A 22,692-nucleotide genomic window follows, 5' to 3' on the forward strand; every position below is an offset into this window, starting at 1 on the left:
AGAATAATGTTTTTTTAGTACAAGTACTGAGTATGGTCCTTTGAATCAAGTGACTAATCCAAAAAGCCCCAAATCACTTCTGTCCCCATTCCCTGGCAGCATCCTGCCCACATTTCCCAGGGGAGAGGTTAAATGTGGGACTTTTAAGTCACACAGTTGTACCTGTGAGAGCTCTCAGTGCTGGTATGAATTTCATTTCGTATCAATAAATTAAACAGAATAAAGATTACCTTAAAATATTCCATCAGAGATCTGGAGTACTTCATAGCATGGTCCTTCTTTAGTTTAAACATTCTCAAGTAGAGAAGTGATAAGCATCGGTAGCTGTGGTAATTAGGAAAGGATTATGTTAATTCCACTGCTTAAAGAAACCTATAAACTGTAAAAAAAAAAAAAAGCTGACCTATATTTTGCAGTTTCTGTTCTAAGGTTAGGTTTTGAAACATAAGCAAATGGAGAAAGAAAAAAAAATGGTCAAAAGCATTAAAATCCCATCTTGATAAGAGTATAAATTAGAAGAATAAATGTTTAGTCAGCTGCTGAAGAAATCCATTAGTTATCCTTTAATAGTTTAATGGACAACAAGAATAATGATCTTCTGTAAGCTGCTTAAGTAATTCAGTACTTTTAAAGTCCTCCTTAAGATTTTAGCCGCTTCTCTCATTGTCGCAGTGGGACTTACCATAAAACTGCTAATTTCTTGTCCCCTTCTGTGGCAGAAGAGCCTGTGAAATTCTTGAGTCTCATTGCATACCTTGTCAGAGAGGTGGGGAGAGAAGATATTGAGAGTTAAGATGTTTCCAGGAATACTAGTGACACTGAAAAATAACAGCCACACATAGATACTCTTCTCTGACTGCAACAGTTAACGGTTGCATCGTTCTGTAAAGATGACATCAATGCAAAATTCAACAGAAAGCACCACTTAAAATCTGGAGGGCCAAAGTAAATCACTAACCCATTTTTTGGGCCAACAAGGTGAACTATTCTTGCGCATATTAGTGCTATTATATCCAGCCATCTAGGCTGAGTCCTGCAAACATTTGTGATGAGTGTTGGACAGAAGCTTTAAGATCTCAGCCCTATATGTACTGAAGAGCAGAGTAATATATAATAAGGTTTTACATATAATACTTTGGACTTGAATAATACCTTCAAAATCCTCATAAATGCTTCTTCAAAGCTTTTAAGATATTTTATATAGAAAATGGTTTTAAATACAGGAAAGGTCATGTTCACAGGTTTTTAAATTCTTGGGCCCATTAATTTATGAGTCTTGTGTACTTGGTCTTCCCTCTCTATTTAATTGCTGCTGTCGAGCATTTGGATGATCAAAGATTGAGTATTTCTACCTCCTCTCTCTTTTTTTTTTTCTTTAACTGAGCACACTCCATTCTATGCATTTAGTCTCTTGAAAATCAATTCATCGCATAAAATCATTGTTCTGAGCCCTAATGCAATTTCACAGGTACTTGTGTTAGAATAAGTAATAGGGTTCAGCGTTGCGTAAGAAAGTTTTAAGGTATCCAGGCAGTCTTGATGAGTTCTCATTTACAAGGAGGTAATGGAGTGCAGGCAGGCAGTGCTGCTCTCGCTCTGCCTTCCTCCCACCACCCCGTCATCAGCCCCCAGCTTGCAGCTGTAGCACACCACCTGATGTGCTTCCTCCATGTCCCGTCTCACCTGCTCTTTGGTATTGTTGTTCCAGTCATACTGAACGAATCTGATCAAACACCAAGACATATGTCTCTTTGGCATTTTCAGTGTTGTGTTAGGGATTTTAGCATTAAGATTAACTTAAAACACCTTTGGCAGTCAGATCGGATATTCCCAATCTCTTTGATGCTCCACTTGCTTTCACAAATAGATGCAGATACTCAGGGCACACACAGCTAATGCAAAAGGGGAAAATGGTGCCTCTGACGAAGGGAGGAATAAAAGTGAGAAAAATCTCCTTCTATTTCTTATCTCACAGTAAAAATCTATGATGTTAACATTAGAAGCCATATTGAGAAAGTGCACGTGCACAGCCGCATACTTGGTTTGTACATTCAGCACGCATGTAGGCCACAAGAATTGTGTATTTGTCCATGGAGTTTACTGAACCTGTACCAGCTTGCTGCTCACCTGGGCAATCACCTTTTTTCCATGTCTGACCACTGGCAGCAATGAAATGGGCAAATCAGTCTCTCTCTGGCTGCCTACAAGAAGCTGCATGCAAGAGTTGGTAAATTAAGATCTACCTTTGATGGGAGGTGGTGGAATTAATCTCACCTGCCTTTAGCTAGTTAGAAATTGGAGCTCTATTACAATGAAGTCCTCCAGATTCTCCCATAGTCAAAAGCAGTTCAAAAAGCAATCCAAACGCAGTTCGGGTGCTGCTCCCATGCCCAGGCCTATCTACCGTGTAGCCTGCAGCAGGACTGTGCTGATACAGGAGCCGCTGGGAAGAGCGGGGCCGCGTGTGCTGGGGAGGGCAGGTACCACCCATCTGTGAGCTACTCCCAGAGCTGCCATTCTCTGACTTAAGTGGTTGGGGCTCTTGAATGAACAAAGATTTTTGGTCCATCTGCTTCTGAAGAGATAGGCTGTTAGACCGAGGAACATTTTCAATGGTGCCACGCGGTTTTCTTAAAAAAATAAAGATAAATGCGGGTTCCTATGAAGAAGCACTCACTTCTTTAAAGAATATTTCTTTAAATACAATTTATCCTGTGTAGTTCAGGACACAAGGTACTGAGCTGGCCACTGTCAGAGTGCAGGAAGAGTTTCAGCACCGTGGAGCAGAGGTAGGCGGCTCCTTTTCCTAAGTCCTCTGCTCTTGAGGGTTTAACTTGGATCCTAAGTGTTGCGTGAACATAATTTTTTTGTTGAGTAATCTCTTTAGATTTTCTTCTTCTCTTTATGAAGTGTGGAATGTAAAAACATCTCTTTAAATATTTAACAGGCATATTATTTACCTGAGAGTAAGAGCTTCTTAAGATTTGATACATTTTATTATGTAAATACCTACTTATTCAAAATGTAAAACATGCATTATTTTTGGCAGTCCCTAATAGCTAATCTGGCATGTTAAAATCCTGCCTGTTAAAAAAACACCTTTGTCATATTAAAAACCAAGCATTTAGGGCCTGATTTGCCTCCTCTTCTTTCTCTTGTGTAAACTGCCAGTAATTACACTGACATTAATAGCGATATTCCCGGCATACACGGGGGAAAGCAAAGGTGCATCACAGTGAAGAGGAAAAATCCAGTTGTTCTATTTGCAGGTAAATTTAATCCTGCTTGATTTCACTTTGATAATTTGCGCAAGTAAAGCAAACAAGCCCTTAGTTACACAGGAGACCATTATTTCTACTGAGCAACACTATGAAACAGCTATAGGGAACAGTAGCAGATTTTAAAATAATAATTCAGATGTTTTATTAGTAAGTAAAGACTTTCTCATCCATATTCTAGCCTACGAGCCTACAAAACTGTATTAAAACTAATTCAGCTGGTTCACATTCCTTTAACATTAAAAAATATACTTTTTTAATACAATACCTGCGGAAAGCTTCCTCTCTGCCTATGATCTTATGTGCCAAGTTTCCGCTTTTTTTTTAACAGCCAAGTTATAAACCTCTAAAATCAGGATTTGTAATAGAAATCCTGATAGACTCACTTTAATGTTTTGAATTATAAAACTACACCTTTTAAAAGACAAGTGTCATTGCCAAACAGTGAAATTACTATACTTTACTTCCACCCACTACATTTCAATTTTAATTTTATGAATATTGCAAATTATAACACTCACATTATAACCTCTAAAGGGGATAATTTATAAAAGCAGTGTCCATCAATTATAAATTTTCCATGACATTAATAAAATGGCAAGAACTAATTATGATGACTTCTGAGATGAAGATGCCTTGGACAAATCATTAATACGTTGAAATGGTATTTTTTAAAACATAGCAGGTTCTAATTATGACTGAAATGAGATTATGAAAATGATCACAGAAAGGACATTAACCTGATGAGTTCCACAGTCTCTGAGTACATGGTGTACGGAGATTTAGCTTCTAATGGATCTCGCTCCATAGCGTTCCCGCACTCGATGAAGGAGAGGGCAGCATCAGCATAATTCACTGCTTTGCCAAACTTCTCCAGCTGAAACGGGAATGACACCATCAAGAAAATCCTTCAGCTTTAATTTCTAGGTAGACAGATCATAATACAAAGCAATACTAGCATTAGGATGAAAGCAAAGCAACGCTGGTAGTTAAGAATGAACTCATACAGAAATTAAGGCAGGTTCTATATTTTTACTAAATCTTTTCAGGTAGTATACGGCCAGATGCTCTGCAGAGGAAAGTCAATGTACATCCAGTGACATGCATGGATTTACACAGGCAATGAGGGACACTAAGCACGTTTGAACAAATCCATATTGCTCCGTGCTATATGAACTAAGTTTGAATGTCACCATGCAAGGGTTAAGTAACAACTCTATGTCACTTGTCAGACTTCACATTCTGTGTTAACTGTTGACCAAAAAAACCCATCTCTCATCATTTATGTGATGACTGAAAGAGCAGAAAAAAAAAGGAGAAAATATAGCACTGCTAAATATTTTATTTTACAAGGATTTTATTGCAAAAGGTTTTAGCCCTCATAATGGTTGTGATTAAACTGACTTAGACATACTGATTTCTTTTTTTATGTGTAATGAATATTATATATGACATTTTTATAGTAAGTATTTTATAATAGTATTTAACATTTTCAATTTTTGATAGCTGGATGTAAGAATTCCACTAATATGGCTTTTGATATAAGACATCCAATATACTTTAAATAATTTAAAAAAATTTTTGTATGTCTCTATCAAAATATTTTTGATGCAACTGCACATGTTTTCATTCACAAAATGGAAGCCTATCGTAGCAACATATTAAATGGAACATTTAGTATGGGTCCAAGGTAACAGCGTATTTGCCTTTGTGGCTACTTCTAAGCAATCCTTATAACTAATCGCCTCTGCATCCCTTTAATTTCAAGTTCTGCTCTTGTGCATTGATTAGGTATAACTGATAGGTATTATTTGAATAATAATATTTCTAAATGTTTTCTCTCTATTCCAATGACCACTTCTCAGCATATTCTTCAAATTCCTTCCTTCAAATCTTCCAAAGACGACTTTTTCTGGTATAAAAAAAGGAATCTGGCTGCGAGCAGGTTTAGTACAGACACACAATTTGAGCCAGAAATGGGATCCGACCCTGCCCTTTGCTCCCCGCTGACTCCAGTGGAGTGGAGCTCATCACAGCTCAGCTGAGAACAGAGCCAGGTCTCCAAGATCTCTTCCATATGGCACAGTCAGTTGCCACTGCAGCAGCCCATCCAAATTAGTCGATTCCTTACTGTCGTCCCAGACAAAGATAGGTTTTCATGGGGTCGCTCCCATAAGACACAAAATGCCCTGCCTTTCACCAGAAATCTCTTTTCCGTACAAGCTCAGGAACAGCGTTGCCACAAATCTCATTAACATTCGCTGACACATTTTGAGGTCACATGCATTATCTTTCCAGCCACTGCAACACATCTTTCAATGCTGCGTGTGCTTTGTCATGTCAGCACCAAGTAACCAGAAGCAATTGTTTCCATAGGACAACTAACACTACGGGATTGCACAGCAAATGTGTTACATGGAGATAATTTGTGTGCAGCTGTATTGGGTGGAAAAAAAAAAAGTTGAGACCTAAATAGCGGAAAGAAAAAGCAGATACTTTGTTCATGGGTATTTATGTCTGCCAACAAGTTGTATCGTAGCGGATGGCCTCACATTCCCATAAGAGCACTCGGGGTGTCAAACTGCATGTGACAGGCAAGGCCTGCCTGCAGGCAGCAGCATGATGTGCTGTGCCTGCTCCTCTTAGTTCTGCTTGAGAAACAGCCCTGATTCCGCAAGGCATAGTCAAAGGTAAGAGTCTGGGAGACAGGTCAACACTTTCTGAGTGAATCAGGCTGTGGAGGGAAGTGGATTGACATTGCATGTTGAGATCATCAGGAGCCTGAGCCTGTAAATATTTGCTAGCGTGGGGCGGGCATCCCTGTGCCAGTACCATGTGTATTTTCTTTAAAGGTCAATCAGCTGTGGGAGGTGGTGTCAGTCTGCGTCTGCCAGCCTTTCCTGCCTGCAGATGTCAGGGCTCTGGCTGAACATGCTCTGCTGAGTCGGGCTGCAGGAATCAGTGCAGGCCACCTCTTGTAAACAGGCAGGTCGGGAGGGACGACTGCTAACTTACTGACAGTCACGGCAGGTTGCCAAAAATCCCAACCCACCTCCCACAGAAAACACACTTGGTATCACTGTGCCCCAAGTCAAAAGGGAGCCCGGAGAGCTGAAGCGGGCACCTTGACATGTCAACTCTCCTTCAGCTCACCGACAGCAGAGGGAGAGCCTTTTTTTTTTTTCCTTTTTCTTAATTTGTTTGTTTTGTTTTTTAAAAACATAGCAGGTGATTGTTTTGGGGTGGTTTTTTTTGAGAAACACAAGCACAAAATCTCTGATGTGGAATGCTAAAATATGCATGCAAAAACCCAACAAATAATAAAGCAAGAGGTGAATAATCACCCAGTTCCTTTTCATTTGTGATTTTGAGGGACACAATGAATCACAACACTCCATTTTAGACATCTTATTTAAATAAATAGAGGGGTCAAGTTCCACTAAGCCTGCCTGAATGAGCTGCTGTTCTGCACTCTATGTAGCGTACAGGAGCAATGTCCCTACCTACGAAGCAAGCCAAGTGACTATTAAAGTACTTCAGCACTAGCAATATCTTGGATTGAACAAACTATGATAGAGTATAATATATCAGATTAAGTAGTTTTATCAAAATCAAAACACTTTGCAAAATTAGGTCAATCTTACTGGAATTTCATCTGGGGTACAATGACAGAAAAAGCTTTCCCAGGGTTGAACTACCTCATTGCAAGATTTTTTTGGGAAGAAGCGTGTTGGGTCTTTATTTACCAGCCTAAAAGCATGCAATAAGAATGAATGTACTATTTAAAAATCAATTGTTGCAAATTTTAAACAATTGGATTGGAAATATCAAACAGTTTTACCACATGATAATGGGGTGGAGGGTGATTTGCCTTTCTTAATTTTCTGTTATGGAATATTTCAACACTTTTGGTTGAGGCTCAAAGTTAACAGGAAAACAAATTTCAAGTACACACCATCTGTCATGACACATCCTTCATAAACAGCATGACTGTTGCTCCTCCTCGGAAGAGATACCAGCTACAGTAAGGAGCTTCTCTTTTTTGGGAACGAATTGTTAAAGGCTAGGAATGGTGCTCAGGGTTTGACCTGTGGACAGTGTGTTTATGCAGTACAATCGAAGCATACTTCAGTGAATAGCAGGGTTCCTCTTGGTTTATGAGATTTCAGATGACATTCAGAATGTACATTTTTGTAACACCCAGCTCCATAATGGAAAGAGACAAAAAAACCCTGTGATAACCTACCAATGCATCTGCTTTATGCTTCAGCTTCTTAGCCTCTTGCATGTAATAATCCGCATTGTGAAGCCTAAAGAGACAAATTCAATTATTACAAGTCTTTGTTTTCATACAATTGGACAAACGTCATTTGAGAAAATTGCTGACTGCTTCCAAGAACAATTTTGGCATATACGCCCACTTATCTCTTTAAATCTTAACCTGAATCTTAATCTGAAGCTGCTGTATGCAAAGATACGATGGGTGACCAGAATGTAAAATAGCTAGCTGTAGAAACTGGCCACCCAAAGGACCCATTAATGTGTGCTGAACGGAGGAAAAGGAAAAATATTTTAAACTAATTAAGTATAAGAAGTTTTCATTAGAGGACCTAAAATGAAAAAATGAAGAAGAATTACCGTGAACCAACATTCATGATCTGAAAACATTTATCAATATAGTCTTCATTAATCAGTGACAACAGTTCATTTGTAAAGATTAAAACTGTGTGCCTTTGTGCACTACGATCCACACAGGTGCCCGATGCTAGCGTTATGATCAAAGATACTCTCTTTCACTGGGAGCTCTACTTGCATGAGAATCCCAACTACATAACATGCAGCTAGCACAGAGATCCAATAATACTTACACATCATCAAATGTTATTTTGGGTCTTCTGGGCTCAGAATTCCCATTGGAAAGCGTTGGCATTGCAGACCAGATGTCTGTTTCTAGATGGCTGGTGTCAAGAAGACTGTTGGCCGTTGGTGTATTGAGAGATTCTTCCTCCTAGAAAAAAAGAATTTTATTAACTCTTCATAGTTCCAACAAACACCTTCCAACAATGTACGTGTTCACGTCTACCCCTGCAAAAAACCCCAAACAAACAAAAGGCACAAAGTAGCACTCATACATACCCAACTACATCCAGGCTACCTCACAAAATCACCCTTTCATCCCTTATAACATAAGCCTATTAGATTAATTAGGCAACATGACTCTACCTCTGACCCCTCACCTGAACTCATTAACTTACACTCTCAGGTGAAGTCAGCCTGGATACCACAGTGTTACTGTCTAGAGACACCGGAAAGCAAGGGTGGGGAAATCTAATGCAGAAGAGCTGGAGGTAAACTCAACTTCATTCAAGGTGTATCACACTAATGTAACCTTTTTTTCTATATTATCATCATTAGCTAACTGTAAGGTGTCTGAAAAGTCTGCCTGGATTTCAGCAAGGAACGGTTTCCTCACCCTTGCCACGCAGAACAGAGAGAAGAATGGAAAGCAGAAATCAGGAGTTGTGACTTTGCATTGATTAAAACCAGAAGCATAACAGAAGCATTTAAATCAGGCAATTGCAACTTGCAAGCTAGGTCCACAACCAGATAAAACTAAATTACAGATGAACCAATGAACTAGGGAAAGAAGTCTAACATACTTTAGAAAACAAATGTTTCATGTATCAGGATAATAGATAAACCAAGGATAAATCTGCCTAGAGATGCTAGGAGTGAGAGGAAGTCGCCCTGCTGTTTACGTAGCATTGTTTATTTGCTGACATACACAGTTCATTTTGGCATTGATTTCAGTTGAAGGCGTGTGTATTACTCTCGCAGCTTGAAGTGACACGCTGATATCAGAAAGCAACAGGGATGAATGAATAAGGTGAAGTGATTTGTCACCTACGATCCAATGCAACTTGTGAGTTTTACTATTACAGTGCAGGGTAACAACCTCTCACAAAGCAGCGAACTGTGAAAAACAGGGCTATGCTTGTCCTTTTCTGTGGCAGAATTTTCTTCTTCTCTCTTAATTTTGACAGTGATACTAAGATGCAGTTTGATACTAATGATATGTTTGAAACTCTAGAGAGAGGATGTTTTTCTAAAATGGGCCAAAAACCTGAAGTTTCCGTTTAACCTAAAAGAAGATGACAAACTGATGTGAAATACTACTTTTTTTAGTGAATTTTCTATGCAGCTTCTAGTTTTGGCTCTTTTTCATGTATTTTCAGTAAAAAGCATCCAAATCTGGTGAATAGCAAGCAAGCAAGAATCATCTATGTGAAAACCTTTGATGGGGCGATGTCCCTAACATGTTTTTCTGAGAGGGGGGAAAAAAAAAAAAAGAGAACTTTACATGGTATCTAAAAGCTTATATATGTAATTCACGGAGATTAGGTGTAAATAAACCTTACTACTGGAAGCTGGGAGCCTGCAAACCTGAGAGAAGGTATTTCCACGTTGAGCGTGCTATGGACAGGTAGCTTTTTGTTAGATTTTTATCGTCTGTTTAGTTTAGGCCGCAATATTCAGTGTAACTACAGGGCTTAATTCTGGCTGAGAATGTAGGGTATTTAGCTGCTGGATACTAAAATTCTTGAAGCTTTATTTTCAAAATGCGTGTGTTGTAGCTACAGAGTTAAGGCACTAATTGCAGGTATTTGGTGGCTGCAACAACTCTCCTTTGAGGCTCGGGTACCAGGTGTTTCAGGGAGATACACACCACCAAGTGGATGCCTAATGCTGACCTAAAAATGGAACTTCCAAGAGTTGCTTAGGGCCAGCTGTGCAAAGATCCAGTCCTCACTGTTCTTGAGTGGAGCTACATAAACATTTAAAAATAGATACTGGGGGAAAAAAAATAATCAAACAGAACAAAGCTAAGTTAATTTTATTTTATCTTGTTCACTTCCAGCAACTGAGGTCGGTTACTTACACAGATGCCTTTGGGGTTAGAAGAGGATTTATTTTCATTCTTTCTGTGTTTAGAAACAGAGGAGGAAGAGCTGCTGGTCTGAGAGGTGTTTGTGATGTTGGTCTCTTGGCTGAAGGAGCTGTTGTCACTGCTGTGCCGCCGGTGCACAGGCTCGTCCAAGAGGGGGGATAACGGAGGAGGGAACAGCTTCTCTTCTCTTTTCTTTGCCACCTTCTTCACTGAGCTACCGCTGCTCCTGGGACACAGATAAGAACCAGTTGCATTTCAAGAACCTTGATTCATCCCCCATAGCACAAAGCTCTAGATGTTATTTACTGAGAAGCCAGCTCTGCCCTCAAATATGTCCTGCAGTCCCCATGTCCTAGGAACTAAGTCAAAAGGGGACAGGCAGTGATAACAGAAGAGCTACCTCTGCCTTTTCAATGGCTGCAGAAACCTCCTGCTTTGGAGGACAACTTCCAGTGCATTAGTACAAATTGCACCCAATTTAAATGCTAATTTGAGTCAGTCTTCATTTGAGAGGTCACAGAGGTTCTGACTCAGCAAAGTGCTGGAAAGTTTTATGCATGGTGTTAGTTCCTTTGACATCAAGTATAACTATTTATGCGTTTAACGTTAAGCATCTTTTCAAGAGGTGGATTAGGGCCCACATAAGCAACCTTTCCAAAAAAACATAATAGCACATGGCATGTGAATCAAAAAAATAGTTTATAACAACCACAAAATGATAACCATAACAATAACAAGATAATAATTATTTGACCTCTAGAATAAAACCAATGCTTAACACTATACTAAAATGATACATTGTAGCTGGCAAAAGCCCTTGAGCAAATATTGGTTGATGAATTGAACGTGATTCAGTAAATGAATGTGGTTTTGACATGAAAGCTCAAGTAATAAGATAATCTATTGTCTGTTTTATGTACAGAAATTGTTAGCTGGCTAGAAATGGCAGCTGTGATACACAGTAAAAACAAAAAAACCTGCCAGACCTTTCTCCCCTCAAATCCATCAAAAAAGAAAAAAACAAACCCCAACACCCCACTGAGTGTTTAACATGTTAATCTACTCATAGATTTTTATTTTAGGTACTGTCCTAGCTCAGTCAATTAAGATAACCTGAATTTTAATCTTTTGTTAGACATCTGATATTGCACTACACAATCATTTACTTTTCATGATTATTGACTAAAATTTCAATAACAAATTAAGTCAACAAGAATTTATGTTTCGTTCCCAGTCACTTTTGGTCAGTGTCAGGAATTATAGATCCACTTTGCCTTAAAGTAACCAGGGAAAGAGAAGGCGGCAACCCAAGTTTCCTTACTCCTCATCCTGCAGCTCTCCCTCATTCCAGTATGGCCTCTTCTGCAGTTTTACCAACAGTATCAACATCTACGTCAGCTTTGGTCGTTCCCTTGCTTTGGGCCTTCGGTGATACAAAAATATTTTAGCCTATCTGTGAAATCACAGAGGGAAATCCTCACGTTTCAGGTTTTATAGCTCTTCTATTCAAAACTATTTTAATTTGACTGAAGCAGAGTTAAAAATATTTTATTTGAAACTCTCTGATATTAAAGATCTTTAGACTGAAGAAATAAAATGAGCACAGAATTCATATTGCCTTACAGTAGGCCTGGTATGGATACTGTCCTGCTCAGAAAACACATGGGCCTGAAGAAGATCAAAGCAAAGCAACCAGGTTGGAAGAGCCTGGCGGTTCTTCGAAAAGACTGATTTTATGCACATGTTGTCCTGCAACATATCCTCCAAAAAGTTCTGACTCAAAGCCCCATCTGTTAGCTTTCTTACCCCCAAAGGGCATTTTGGAACTCAGACAAGTTACCACAGCTATAGCACAATAATACTCTGAACTTCTTCCAGAGGAAAGTTTTCCAAAGGAGGGGAAGCACTGCCCCAAGAAAGCACGCGTTATTGGATTGTAGAGAGGCAAAGCAGATAGAGCTAATGAAATACCCAGGAGCAGAATCCAAACCCTCTGCCTCCCAAACAAGTGTCCTACACAGGGAACCCTCAATGTGCATATACAGGTGGGAGCACAGAGCGAAGTGGTTCTCCGTGCCTCTGTGCACAGACGCGTGTGGAGCTCTTCTTTCTCCCTGGTACAGCTTTGTAAAGGGAAGAGCAACCGATTCTGGCAGGTCTATCTCAAAAGCATCTGAAGAAAAATTCAATTCGAGCCATTGGTCAAGTCCCCTTTAGGGGGACATCCGTGGCTATTTCCAGGGCTAATGCAGGACTGTGTCGCTTGCACAGTCTACCACTGCGTGGGGAAACTTAGGGCACATATAGAGCAATCGAAGCAACATGCCTCAGCTGTTACACAGAGGCGGAGGGACTAAGAGAGTCGTACAAGAAAAAATTCAGAAGGCTGCAGGTACCATGGTTAAAACTTCACTACTTAAAAACCTCACCAGTTCACTTCATCTTTGGGCTCAGATATGAGATGAGGCAAACCAAGATATAAGTGCAGCTACACAGCTCTGGCACACAAGTAATTCTGCGGGTGGAAAGACTTCATCACAAAAGTAAATGCACTTGAGGATTTTTTTTTTTTCTACATAATTCAAATTAAAAAAAACCCCAAACAACACAACAATACTTTACCGTTATAATTCTGTCTAGATTTTTTTTCTTTTTTTCCCTGCTGCCCACTTAATCCTATGTGTTCTCAAAGGAATTAAACTGATAATTTATTTAGCAATGTTACCTCCCTCAGATTTACACCAAAGCATTTACGTTAACAATAACCTCCATGAAATAGGTTGTTACCAGCAGTTAACCAGATTGTCACTTTGCTTTGGGCTGTTAATGGGCTAAGAAACTGGTCTTTGATTGCAGTAATCACTAATTTTGAATGAATTTATTGCAATAATTACCGAGACTCAATGGTTTAATTTGCTGACATGATTGTTAGTTAAACTATATTTAAAATCTAGGGAGAAACACAATAAAAGTGCAAGGAAAAAATAAAGCTGAACTGATGATCTTGGGGCTACAGGGTTTATCTTTGTGTCTGAAAAGGCCAATTATCAAGGAAGGAGAAGGCTCCCCATGTGCTTTTTTTCCAGCCTCGTTGCTTTTAGGGCAGAAAGCAAGCAAGCAGGCAACAAGAGGTCAGTGTGTGAAGGAGAGCGAATTTCCATCTACTCTCACGTTTCAAGCTGCCTTTCTTTGCCCTTTCTTTATCCACTCCTTGTGGTATGCAGTGGTATCTCTGGCCTATTAGTGAGACAAAACCATTGTCTATACCAATCACTTGGCTTTCCTTTGCCTCTACTCTCCCAGTCCACAATGAAATGCCGCACATTGACGGTGTATCTGATTTTCTGCAGGGGGTTAGCAGGGAAAGGTCACTCCCGCATTAGCGTGGACCATATGGCAGCAACTGAATGAAGCTGAAGTCATTGTCATAGATGTAGAAGGCTGCCTCTGCCGTGAAGGAACCCCAGCGAACGCCGTTGTGACTACCCAAGGGATCGCCTAATATACGTGGCCAAGTACAGGTGCATCTTTAACTAAAGGTCAAACAAAAGGGAACAGGAAATCTTGAAAAACAGGCTGAAATGCTTGCCACAGACAGACTTCTAGTGTGCCTGTTAGACGACAGGCATGTTTCACTGGTACGAGTCCAGTTTGAAATTCAGACTCACAGTTTGCATCAGCAAATAACTCTCTGTGTTGTTACAAACTGCCAAATGTTGGCGAATAGTGCTCTGTCTGGACTGGGTCTACCAATCAGGTATTCAGATATAAATGGTATGCAGCAGCACATACAATTAATGCTTAAATTAAAATTGCTCTGGCAAGCAAGTAAATACATAAATAATCCTCTGCTGCAAAGTGAGCAACTGATGTGACAAAAATCCAGCCTCACAGCAGCGTTTCAAGGTATTATTATAAATTACTTGGACAAAACACAGTATCATCTATTCCTTCATTCGCTATCAAGTATCAGAAATAAGGAAAATACAGTATCAATAGTTTGAATAATTATATTTTAAGTGTCATGTCAGATTTAGGAAAAAGGCATCAGCCCCAGAGTGTGTGAGGGAAGAAACAGAGAGATAAATAGTTGCTTATGCAAGGACTACATAATACAAACCAGATCTTTGGTTGTGTGAATGGCTTTTAAGTTCAGAATTATGATTTGAAATTTCTACGCTCAAATTTTACATGTAGTCAGAGAAACTTGTGGAAATTAGGCATATAATTGCCCATATTAGACATGTAACCCTTTATAAATTAATTGTGCATCTTTGCTTGCTTTATTGAGCCCATATATTTAGGGAAAGATTATGAGAGAAATGTATTCAAATGCCTAAAGCATAGATAGGCAGGCAGTAGCAGCTGCAAAAGCACAGGTGTGGCCTATTTTTCACCAATTCCTCCGCACTCCTGAATTCCTCCAAATTTTGGCCCAGAGATGATGGTCTTTCTGTCAAAACACTCTTGTATGTATAAAAAAGCCCAATGAAAGCCTCTGAAGTGTGCCTTGAGGAACTTGGCTTGCTGGCACAGGGACCAAGTTTTATCGGGAGAGACCTAAGGTTCCTCCCGAGTGAGAACATCTACCATGGGATGTAACACCTCCTTAATGGAAGATCATCATCACACCTGTAGCTGAAACATCCTCATTTCTCAAAGTCCTTACTGAGACACTTAGGAGTTCTGAAAGAAAATGTAGAACCTTTGAGAATAAAGGAGCAAATAGCAAAGCCTGTCTTTCAACTTTTTAGCACTGAAGTGTTACTTTCCCCCATGTCCTTGAACGGCGTACTTTCAGCTTCCCCTTTCTTCTGCCTCCCCTTAAAACTCTACTTAACCCTCTGGAGAACAGAACAGCTCCCGACTGCTTAAAAACAATCTGGACTCTCCAGAAATTTGTCGTCACACAGTTCAGCCAGCTCCCTAATCTTTTGGGAAATACATTGATCTATATTCAGTTGTACATCTCTGGGAGCTGAAGACCTGATTTATCAAACAATATTGCATTCAGTTCAAGTGAACTCAGAAGACACTACTAACAAATGCAGTGTGATCCAGGTCTCAATAGCTGCTTTGGAAAAGAAATCAGAAAATTTTGTTTCAAAACTTGAGGCAGACGAGAGGAAAAGCTAGCATATGGAAATAACTATTGATGGACACAATTATATTTTAACAGAGAACACCAAGGGCTTGAAAGCTCCGAGGAATCAAATTAATGACCTGGAAAACAAGCTCAAATTAAGAAACATCAGGTTGGGGGTGGATCCTTAGGGCTTGCTGGCGACAAGAATAGAAAGATTTTTTTAATGGATTGTGGAGGTGTTGGGGATGGATAATCCTCGATTCCCTCTGCAATATATCTCTGCTCATTGTATTTCTAGCAATGACAATCAGGCAACACCCACCATGATGTTTATCAAATGTGCGACTTGTTGCAGATCATACTGTAACTTTCAACTCATCTGCCTTTTCCAGACTCCAACCCTGATTTTCTCAGTGGCAGAATAAGGGGTTAGTTCAAGGACTGAAGTTACTCCGTAATTACACCACTATAAATAAAAGGATGCTTAACCTTCTTTATGGGTTTTAAAATTTGTGCTATTTCATAAATGATTTTTGAACTTTATCTAAGTTTAAAACCTACTACAATCAAATTGTTTTCAGAAGCACATTGCAGGTTTGATTCTTTGCTTGTCCTAGTGCAAAACAGAAAGAAGTGCCTCATCTCAAAATCGTAAAAGCACAAAATTGATGACAGAAGGGAATTGGACTCTTTGGTTATTTATAGAATGTTAATCTTGTGATTATACTAATCAGAATCATTATTTACGTGGCGCCTGTTTGCTCAAGCATTATAGCCGTCTCTCAAAGACACTCTGAAAGGCACAAACTATTTGCTTATTTGTCTGCTGAAACACAAAGCACATATGTCTGAAACATTTAGGATGGTCACCCCTGGCATTGCTGTATACACAGTTAAAGAATAAGAGCCGCTGAAGTGAACAGAAAAGTCACTATCTTGTTCAATAAAACTGAGAACTGTCTCTTACAAAAGCAATTTTAAAAAATAAATTCCAGGCAATCAAATAAAGCCCACTTTTAGTAGGATTCTCTGGCCGTAGAGGTTAAGGATGATGGGGGCAAGAAAGAACACTGAAAGGATGCAGTACAGGCGTAGAAGAGTACACCAGGATTGTGGTGGCACTCTGAATTCCTGTAGTCCATCAGAAGGATGAATGAATCTCATCCAAAACCATGTGGATCCTCTTCTTGACGGATGGGAATAGCAATGCTGGGTCACCTATGCTTATGGGCTGTAAAGGCCATCTGGCTCTACAGCAAAGACATTTGTGGAAAACACTACTGTGAAATCCTTCATGAATGTTATGTGAAGAAAAAGAACTTACTCTTTAGTGCTGGTTAATCTGTGATTCGGTATCGGAGAGATACAAGGTGGGAGCAGGCATGAAGCTGAAGGGTCCTCCAGGCGCTGCTTCTTGCTTTCAACAAAGGTATCCAGGCTTTCTGTCTGCTTTAACAAAAAAGGTAGAGCTTGAAAGATCCAGCATGTATGCACAATTTCACTTGCCATTAAGAGGAGCTCAGGAATCTCAGCGTATTTCCTTTACAGTAGCAGCAGTTAAAATACTGATCTAGAAGAGTGAAAGTCACCTGAAATCAGGGCTAAACGTGCTCCAAACACATGACATGAAGTTATATAACAAGTGACATAGCCAGATAATTAGGAAGCAAAACGCCTCGTGTGCTATAGTTATCTTCTGTAGTGCACTGGAATTTAATTAATAATTCAGATGGAATGACTTGATAACACCAAATCTTACTCAAGTAAATAGCTTTTACTCATTGACTTAATGGAAGTCGATGGGAAAACTTCTCTGAGTAAGTATTCCTCACACGACTAAAAGACTACAGGACTGAGCTGGGGTAGTCATTAACAGCGATAGCTCGTTTAAAATTTGCTTTGAAAGATTCCCTGATGCATGACTTTTGTGCCTGGACTAGGATGATACAAGCAAAGCTGATTACTGCTCTGTCACTGGAACCTTCATATCAGCCTCCAAGCCCACTAGTAGATGGCTAAAATAAATCTTTTAATAGCATGATTTAGAAACACAAATCAGGGTGTCTCTACCCTGTTTTAACTGTTGATATACCCTCAAGTCATCCTAAATGGTTTGCTTCCCCTTGGGTAGCAGTGAACCACCACACAGCAACCGAACGGGCTGTTCCAGAGCATAGCTGTTTGCACAGTCCCAGAGCGAGATTCCTCATTTTGTTGCTTTCTGATTCGGTCCCAGCTAACGAAATTACAAGGTTCCAACTTTCATATAACCCTTCTTTTTTTTTTTTCTGTGAGCCCTCAATTTAGTTGCCAATACTATACCCATGTTTTAGCCAAGATTCTTTCTCCGTCATACTGACACTCCACTAAGTTACCTAGCAAGAAGATTTTTTGTATAATTAATATACACCCTGGTGTACTTATACATACACATAAGCATGGACATTTATATATCCCTTTCCTCTTTCTTCTTTTCTCTTTCCTTCTTACATCTCTTCCTTTAGTGTACAGCTAGAATATAAATTGAATAAAAACCTGCTGAGTTGACTCATGTGATTATTTCCACTTAATTCAACAGGGAAGGAGCCAGTGCAGTGACTCATGTAGGCAGGGGTGCAGACCCTGTGTCTGCCTGGCATTGTTTGTCTTTGTCTTGCATTAACTCTCTCGTACCACTGGACTGCTCAAACTCAGGATTTCAAGAGGTCCATTAGAACAGAGAGCTGAAGTCACATTCACAACGATTTACAAAATTCGGGGTATAAAAAAAATTCTGCTATGATGACTTCTCACAGACAGACCAGAGCACAACCACTTCAGCTGGAAAAACTGACTACAAAAATTCATTTATGATATAAGACTTCAGTTTCTTCTCTGAAAACACATTTAGTTTGAAGTGCACTGTCATATCCCACAAGATAGGGTACCCTTGGGTATAAATAACATAAAAAACATGATAAAACATAACGCCTTAAGTCAAACGACATTTTTCAGGTAGCTGCGTAGAGAAAGCAGCTAGTTAAGCAAATGATATTTCTACGTATCACATTTGTTTATACAACAAAACAACATAAAGACTAAATTAATCAGAAGCATAAGCAAGCACCATTCCATTGACGTTAATGAAGCTATGCCTGTTCAAGCCAGTGGTGAAAATGCCTTAATTCTGCACACAATAAAATCCTGCCTTCCAAATAGAAGTCACATTTTCTGACTATGGCTGAACCCGTAGCAATATGAACTCATCATTGGGAATCTTTCTGCAGATCACAGAACACTGGAAATTAATGGGTAAGTGAGCACATACAGTGAAAAAGATTGCAAGACAAATCTAAGAAAAATACATTGTTCATCAATTTTGTCAGCCAGAGTTTGTTTTTTACTAGCTTCTGATGTTAATTTGTAATACACTTGTAAATGTATGTCCTTTGTAAAAACAATAAAGCCTCAGGGTTATGGTGCCTCCTTACAGCTCTGCTGCAGGTGCAGTGACGAATCACTGGCTGCCGTCCTGACCTCAAGGATGCATAGAAATTCAGTGTTTTCCTCCAAATGATGAAAACCACTTACCTTGTGTTTCCTTTTGGACTTTGTGGATGGTTTTTCAGCTGCTGGGGTAGGGGACTCTCGAGATGGTCGTCTGTGTTTCACATTTGCCTCTCTTGATTCACTTTTCACAGACGTGGTCTCAAAAGGCTCTTGTCCAGGTATCCTAGAGAGTAAACTAAGGTCTATTTTCACCCACAGAGATTTGAGTTCTTCATATTCTCTCAGTGGGGACAGAAGTTCATTTTGTACGATTGGGATAGGAGAAAAGAGCTGCTCCTCCAAGTCATTGCTGGTCTGGTCAATGGATGTGTTGCTGCCATTGCTAGTTAAACTACTTACGCTGAGGATGTTACTGCCAGAGTCCTTCACTTTGACGCCATTGCCAGAGCCAGTGCAAGCTGGCAATACCTTTGCCTGCAAGCTCTCCTCCTGGTCTGTATTTGAGTCAGAAGTAGATGAATCCGTTTCAATGAATTCCCGGGACTTAGGAACAATTTTGCTGGGGCCTCTGTACTTTTTCTTCTCCGAAGTGAGACCTGTGCTAGTTCGTGGTTCTTTCCTTGGAGCGGTCTTCCCAACTGCTGCTTTAGTTCGAACCTTTGGCTGCTCGGGGGGTTCCTGTGTGTCTTTTTCTTTGGGAGTGTTGCTGGTATTATTTGGTTTGGGCCAGTTATATTCTTCTACACTGGAAGTCCTTTCTACCTTTTTGGGTTGCTTTTTCCCAGTAGTCCTTTGTGAAGTTGGCTCATTATGAGCTGGTGACTTCTGCTTGGAGCTTTTTGCCTCTGGGGTTTTCTGGGCAACCCGCGGTTTGGCTTTCTCTCGGATGGGACTAAGGATTGCCCTGTCTTTGGAATCGGTCGGGGGCAGGCTGCTGTTGAGCTTCCCTTTGTTTGGCCCTTCGGCCTGCTGGTTGCTCTGGGCCTGGGAGCTGGTCTCGTTGTGAGGCTCATTTTGATTGTTGATGATGGTCTTGTTGTGGGGGTTCACTTTATTTAGCCATTTATCCAGCTGCCATTTGTTTGTTGAGGGAGGTTCAGGCTGCAGTTTGAAGAATGAAAAGGAACAAATCTCAGACAGAAGCAATGCTTTTCCCTTTTAAATGAGAACGTTTTTAACGTACCCTTTTATTTCAGTCAACTAGTGGTGACTGCTAGTTTTATGGGAGTATTTATGGAGTATTTATGGTTAATTAGGCTTCCTTATCTGGTTTACAATGTGGCCCTGGAGAAATTTAATACAACTAAAAAGTTTAGCTGGTCCCTGAAGACATAGTTTTGTCATGTTGCCTTTCCTTAGTCCCAGCTGAATACTGTGTCAATAAAATCTTCTCTAGCTACTGGCAAAAATCTAAATATTTCTTTAAAGCAATTCAAATGTAGGCCAGAAGGATTCTCCCAAAAGCTAGAATGAGTATGTGGGTCATACACGTAAAACTGTAAAGGAAGAAAAACGTTGACAGCATCAAATAGCACAGAACTCCAACATCTTCCTAACAGGGAGCAGGATTTCCCTCCCTTCCACGCTTCCCCCTCCAAGCCCCCACTGGTGAGGAGCTGAGAGTGTGGCTTTACCTCCGGCGTGGCACTGCGCGACTCCTCGTTGCACTCGCTGTCACTGGAGCTGCTCTCGCTGTCGGAGTCGGACTCAGAGCTGCTCTCGGACTCGCTGGAACTCCCGGAGCCGCCGCTGGAATGGGCCAAGCCGGTTGCGTGTGCCGCTGGCACCGTCAGGCTGCTGCGGGGAGAAGATCCTCTCGTGTCAGTATGCTGCTTGTCTTTTTCAAAGTGTTGCCTTGGGGGGAGCCACCCAGCAAACCCTGTTCACACCAACTCCCCTCAGTGTCAACTCCCCCTCCTGCAGTACAGACCCAATGAAAGCTCCAGTGGCCATGCCACCGTGTAGCCACCAAAGGAGCTTATGCTTCAAGGGACGCACTGATAATGGTGTTAATAACATTACCACCATCGTCACCCTCAAATGAGAAACACTTCAGTGTCACAAGCCTGAGCTTATTAGCCCACTGATTGCGAAAACTAACAATCACACTTAAATAATTCATTAATGGAATCATGGTTTCTTCATTTTTTGCTGGTTCATTTATAATTTATGATCAAAGGAAGGACATCAGGCAACTAATATTGGACAGGGCATTTTAAAAATTAATTTTAATGAATACTTTTACACTGCAGCATATAAAACCTACATATTTTTGACAAGTCTCCAGGGACTGCCCAAGAATTTTTTATTTATAGCGGTTTTTTCTCTCATGTTTATGATAATGCAGTGAGAAAATGGCATTCATGCTGAAAATAAGCCTCTCTGTGAAATCTATTTTTCTGCGTGTTCAGCTGTCCTCCAAGATGTATTTATTAGCGGTGCACTGGGTGTCATTGTTTTTCCTCAGCATTTATTTCTAAACTGAGAAGTTGGATGACCCCAGTTTTTAGCACTACAGAATTCTGCCAGTCTGAGTCTTTATAAACCCATCTTCAATTTCAACTTTTTTGTCAGGGAGATAACCATAAGGTTTTATGTCTCTTCAGCTGATCTATACAGAGACTTTTTGATGATTGATTTTAAATTTGTGAAGCTGACAAAGCAAAGTGTTTGAAAATTGACACCATTTGCTAGTACTCCTTTATGGATATTCAATACTTCACCTTAATATATCATATGCTGTGTGCGTCCCATATCAAGTGATCCAGAGATGCCGAGAAGTTATAGTACAGCTTTGCCTTCATTTCTGCTTTCTGCTTTTCTATTTTCCTCTGAGAAGGATTCAAGTAAGCCACGTGCATGACCTCCTTCCCCTTTCAAACTGAGATGCTATGCGCATCAAGATGCCCTCTTAAAAAAGCACAGTAACCAAGAAACTGGAAGTTGGAAAAGCCAGAAAAACCTGATGTGTGACCCTGCTCCACTAGAGTCTTTACAAGTATTGCCATTGGCTTCCGTGACAATAATAGATGGTCTTTAATTTTCTTCTTACACTAAGCTACTTTCTCTCTCCCTCCTTGTTGGTAAACCTATCCCTTACGCTGTGGTTGGTAACACAACTGTCTCTTTGAGCATTGCAATGGCCCTGCAGTGCCCATTGACAAAACAGCTTGGTGCTTTAGGGTGCATTAATGAAAGAAAATTACTCACTTGGGTAATTGCTACAGATCACTAACTTTGTTGCTCATTAAGTGCATATACTTGGGGTTTTTTTGCTTCTTCTAGAGGCTCTTCACTCAACTGACTCAAGTAGAGCTACTTAAAAAATTTCAACTAGAAGTAACAGGTAGGTCAAAAGAACAGATGCTTTTAAAAACATGGGCATTTCCAAAAGTATTATGGAAAACTAAACATTGCTAAATTAAAAAATGGATCTTACGCTTTGTATTTAATATCATTATTTTTTGGAAACCATTTGTGCGCTTGTTTTTCTTTCTTTATCCCTCCTTTTCGGTGAAGCTCAAGAAAGCATAGGGAAATATATTTTTCACTTCTTTTTTACAGTAAACAAGGAAACAAAACAGTGGAGAAAAAGCAAATGTGTTTGCAGGGGAGTTTGCCTTTCAATTCAATGTCTTATACTTTTGGTCTTATATTTTCTATTCGGAAAACACTAAAAGTAGATGAAAACAGAGTTTTCATACTTCATTAAAATTGTTTCCAAGAAGAAAGAATAAGAAAAAAATAGAAAAAACAAAGATTTCCAAATTGAGGAGGCAAACACGACAATTCCCTTCTAAAATACTAAAATGAAACATCAGCTTTGAAAAATAAAAAGTTATTTATGGAATTATCAGAACAATGAAGCTGTAATTTAGAAATCCCTTTTC

At 39.9% G+C, this 22,692-nt stretch overlaps 1 protein-coding gene across 3 annotated transcripts in view; it reads right to left on the reverse strand.

Moving 5' to 3' along the window:
* The window catches only part of AFF2 (ALF transcription elongation factor 2), a 346,222-nt gene that overhangs the window by 13,285 nt on the left and 310,245 nt on the right, over positions 1–22,692 (reverse strand). For 2 of the 3 annotated variants that reach the window (XM_074599583.1, XM_074599582.1), the window contains exons 10-18: positions 20,437–20,599; positions 18,884–19,903; positions 16,638–16,762; positions 10,219–10,453; positions 8,147–8,286; positions 7,525–7,588; positions 4,019–4,155; positions 683–754; positions 231–324 (exon numbers count right to left, since the gene is read on the reverse strand). In XM_074599583.1, the coding sequence (XP_074455684.1) occupies positions 231–324; positions 683–754; positions 4,019–4,155; positions 7,525–7,588; positions 8,147–8,286; positions 10,219–10,453; positions 16,638–16,762; positions 18,884–19,903; positions 20,437–20,599 (2,050 nt within the window). The remainder of the gene's footprint in view (positions 1–230; positions 325–682; positions 755–4,018; positions 4,156–7,524; positions 7,589–8,146; positions 8,287–10,218; positions 10,454–16,637; positions 16,763–18,883; positions 19,904–20,436; positions 20,600–22,692) is intronic. The other variant, XM_074599581.1, reaches the window with a different exon arrangement.

Source organism: Larus michahellis, chromosome 9 (assembly GCF_964199755.1).
Source record: "Larus michahellis chromosome 9, bLarMic1.1, whole genome shotgun sequence".
Taxonomy (NCBI): domain Eukaryota; kingdom Metazoa; phylum Chordata; class Aves; order Charadriiformes; family Laridae; genus Larus; species Larus michahellis.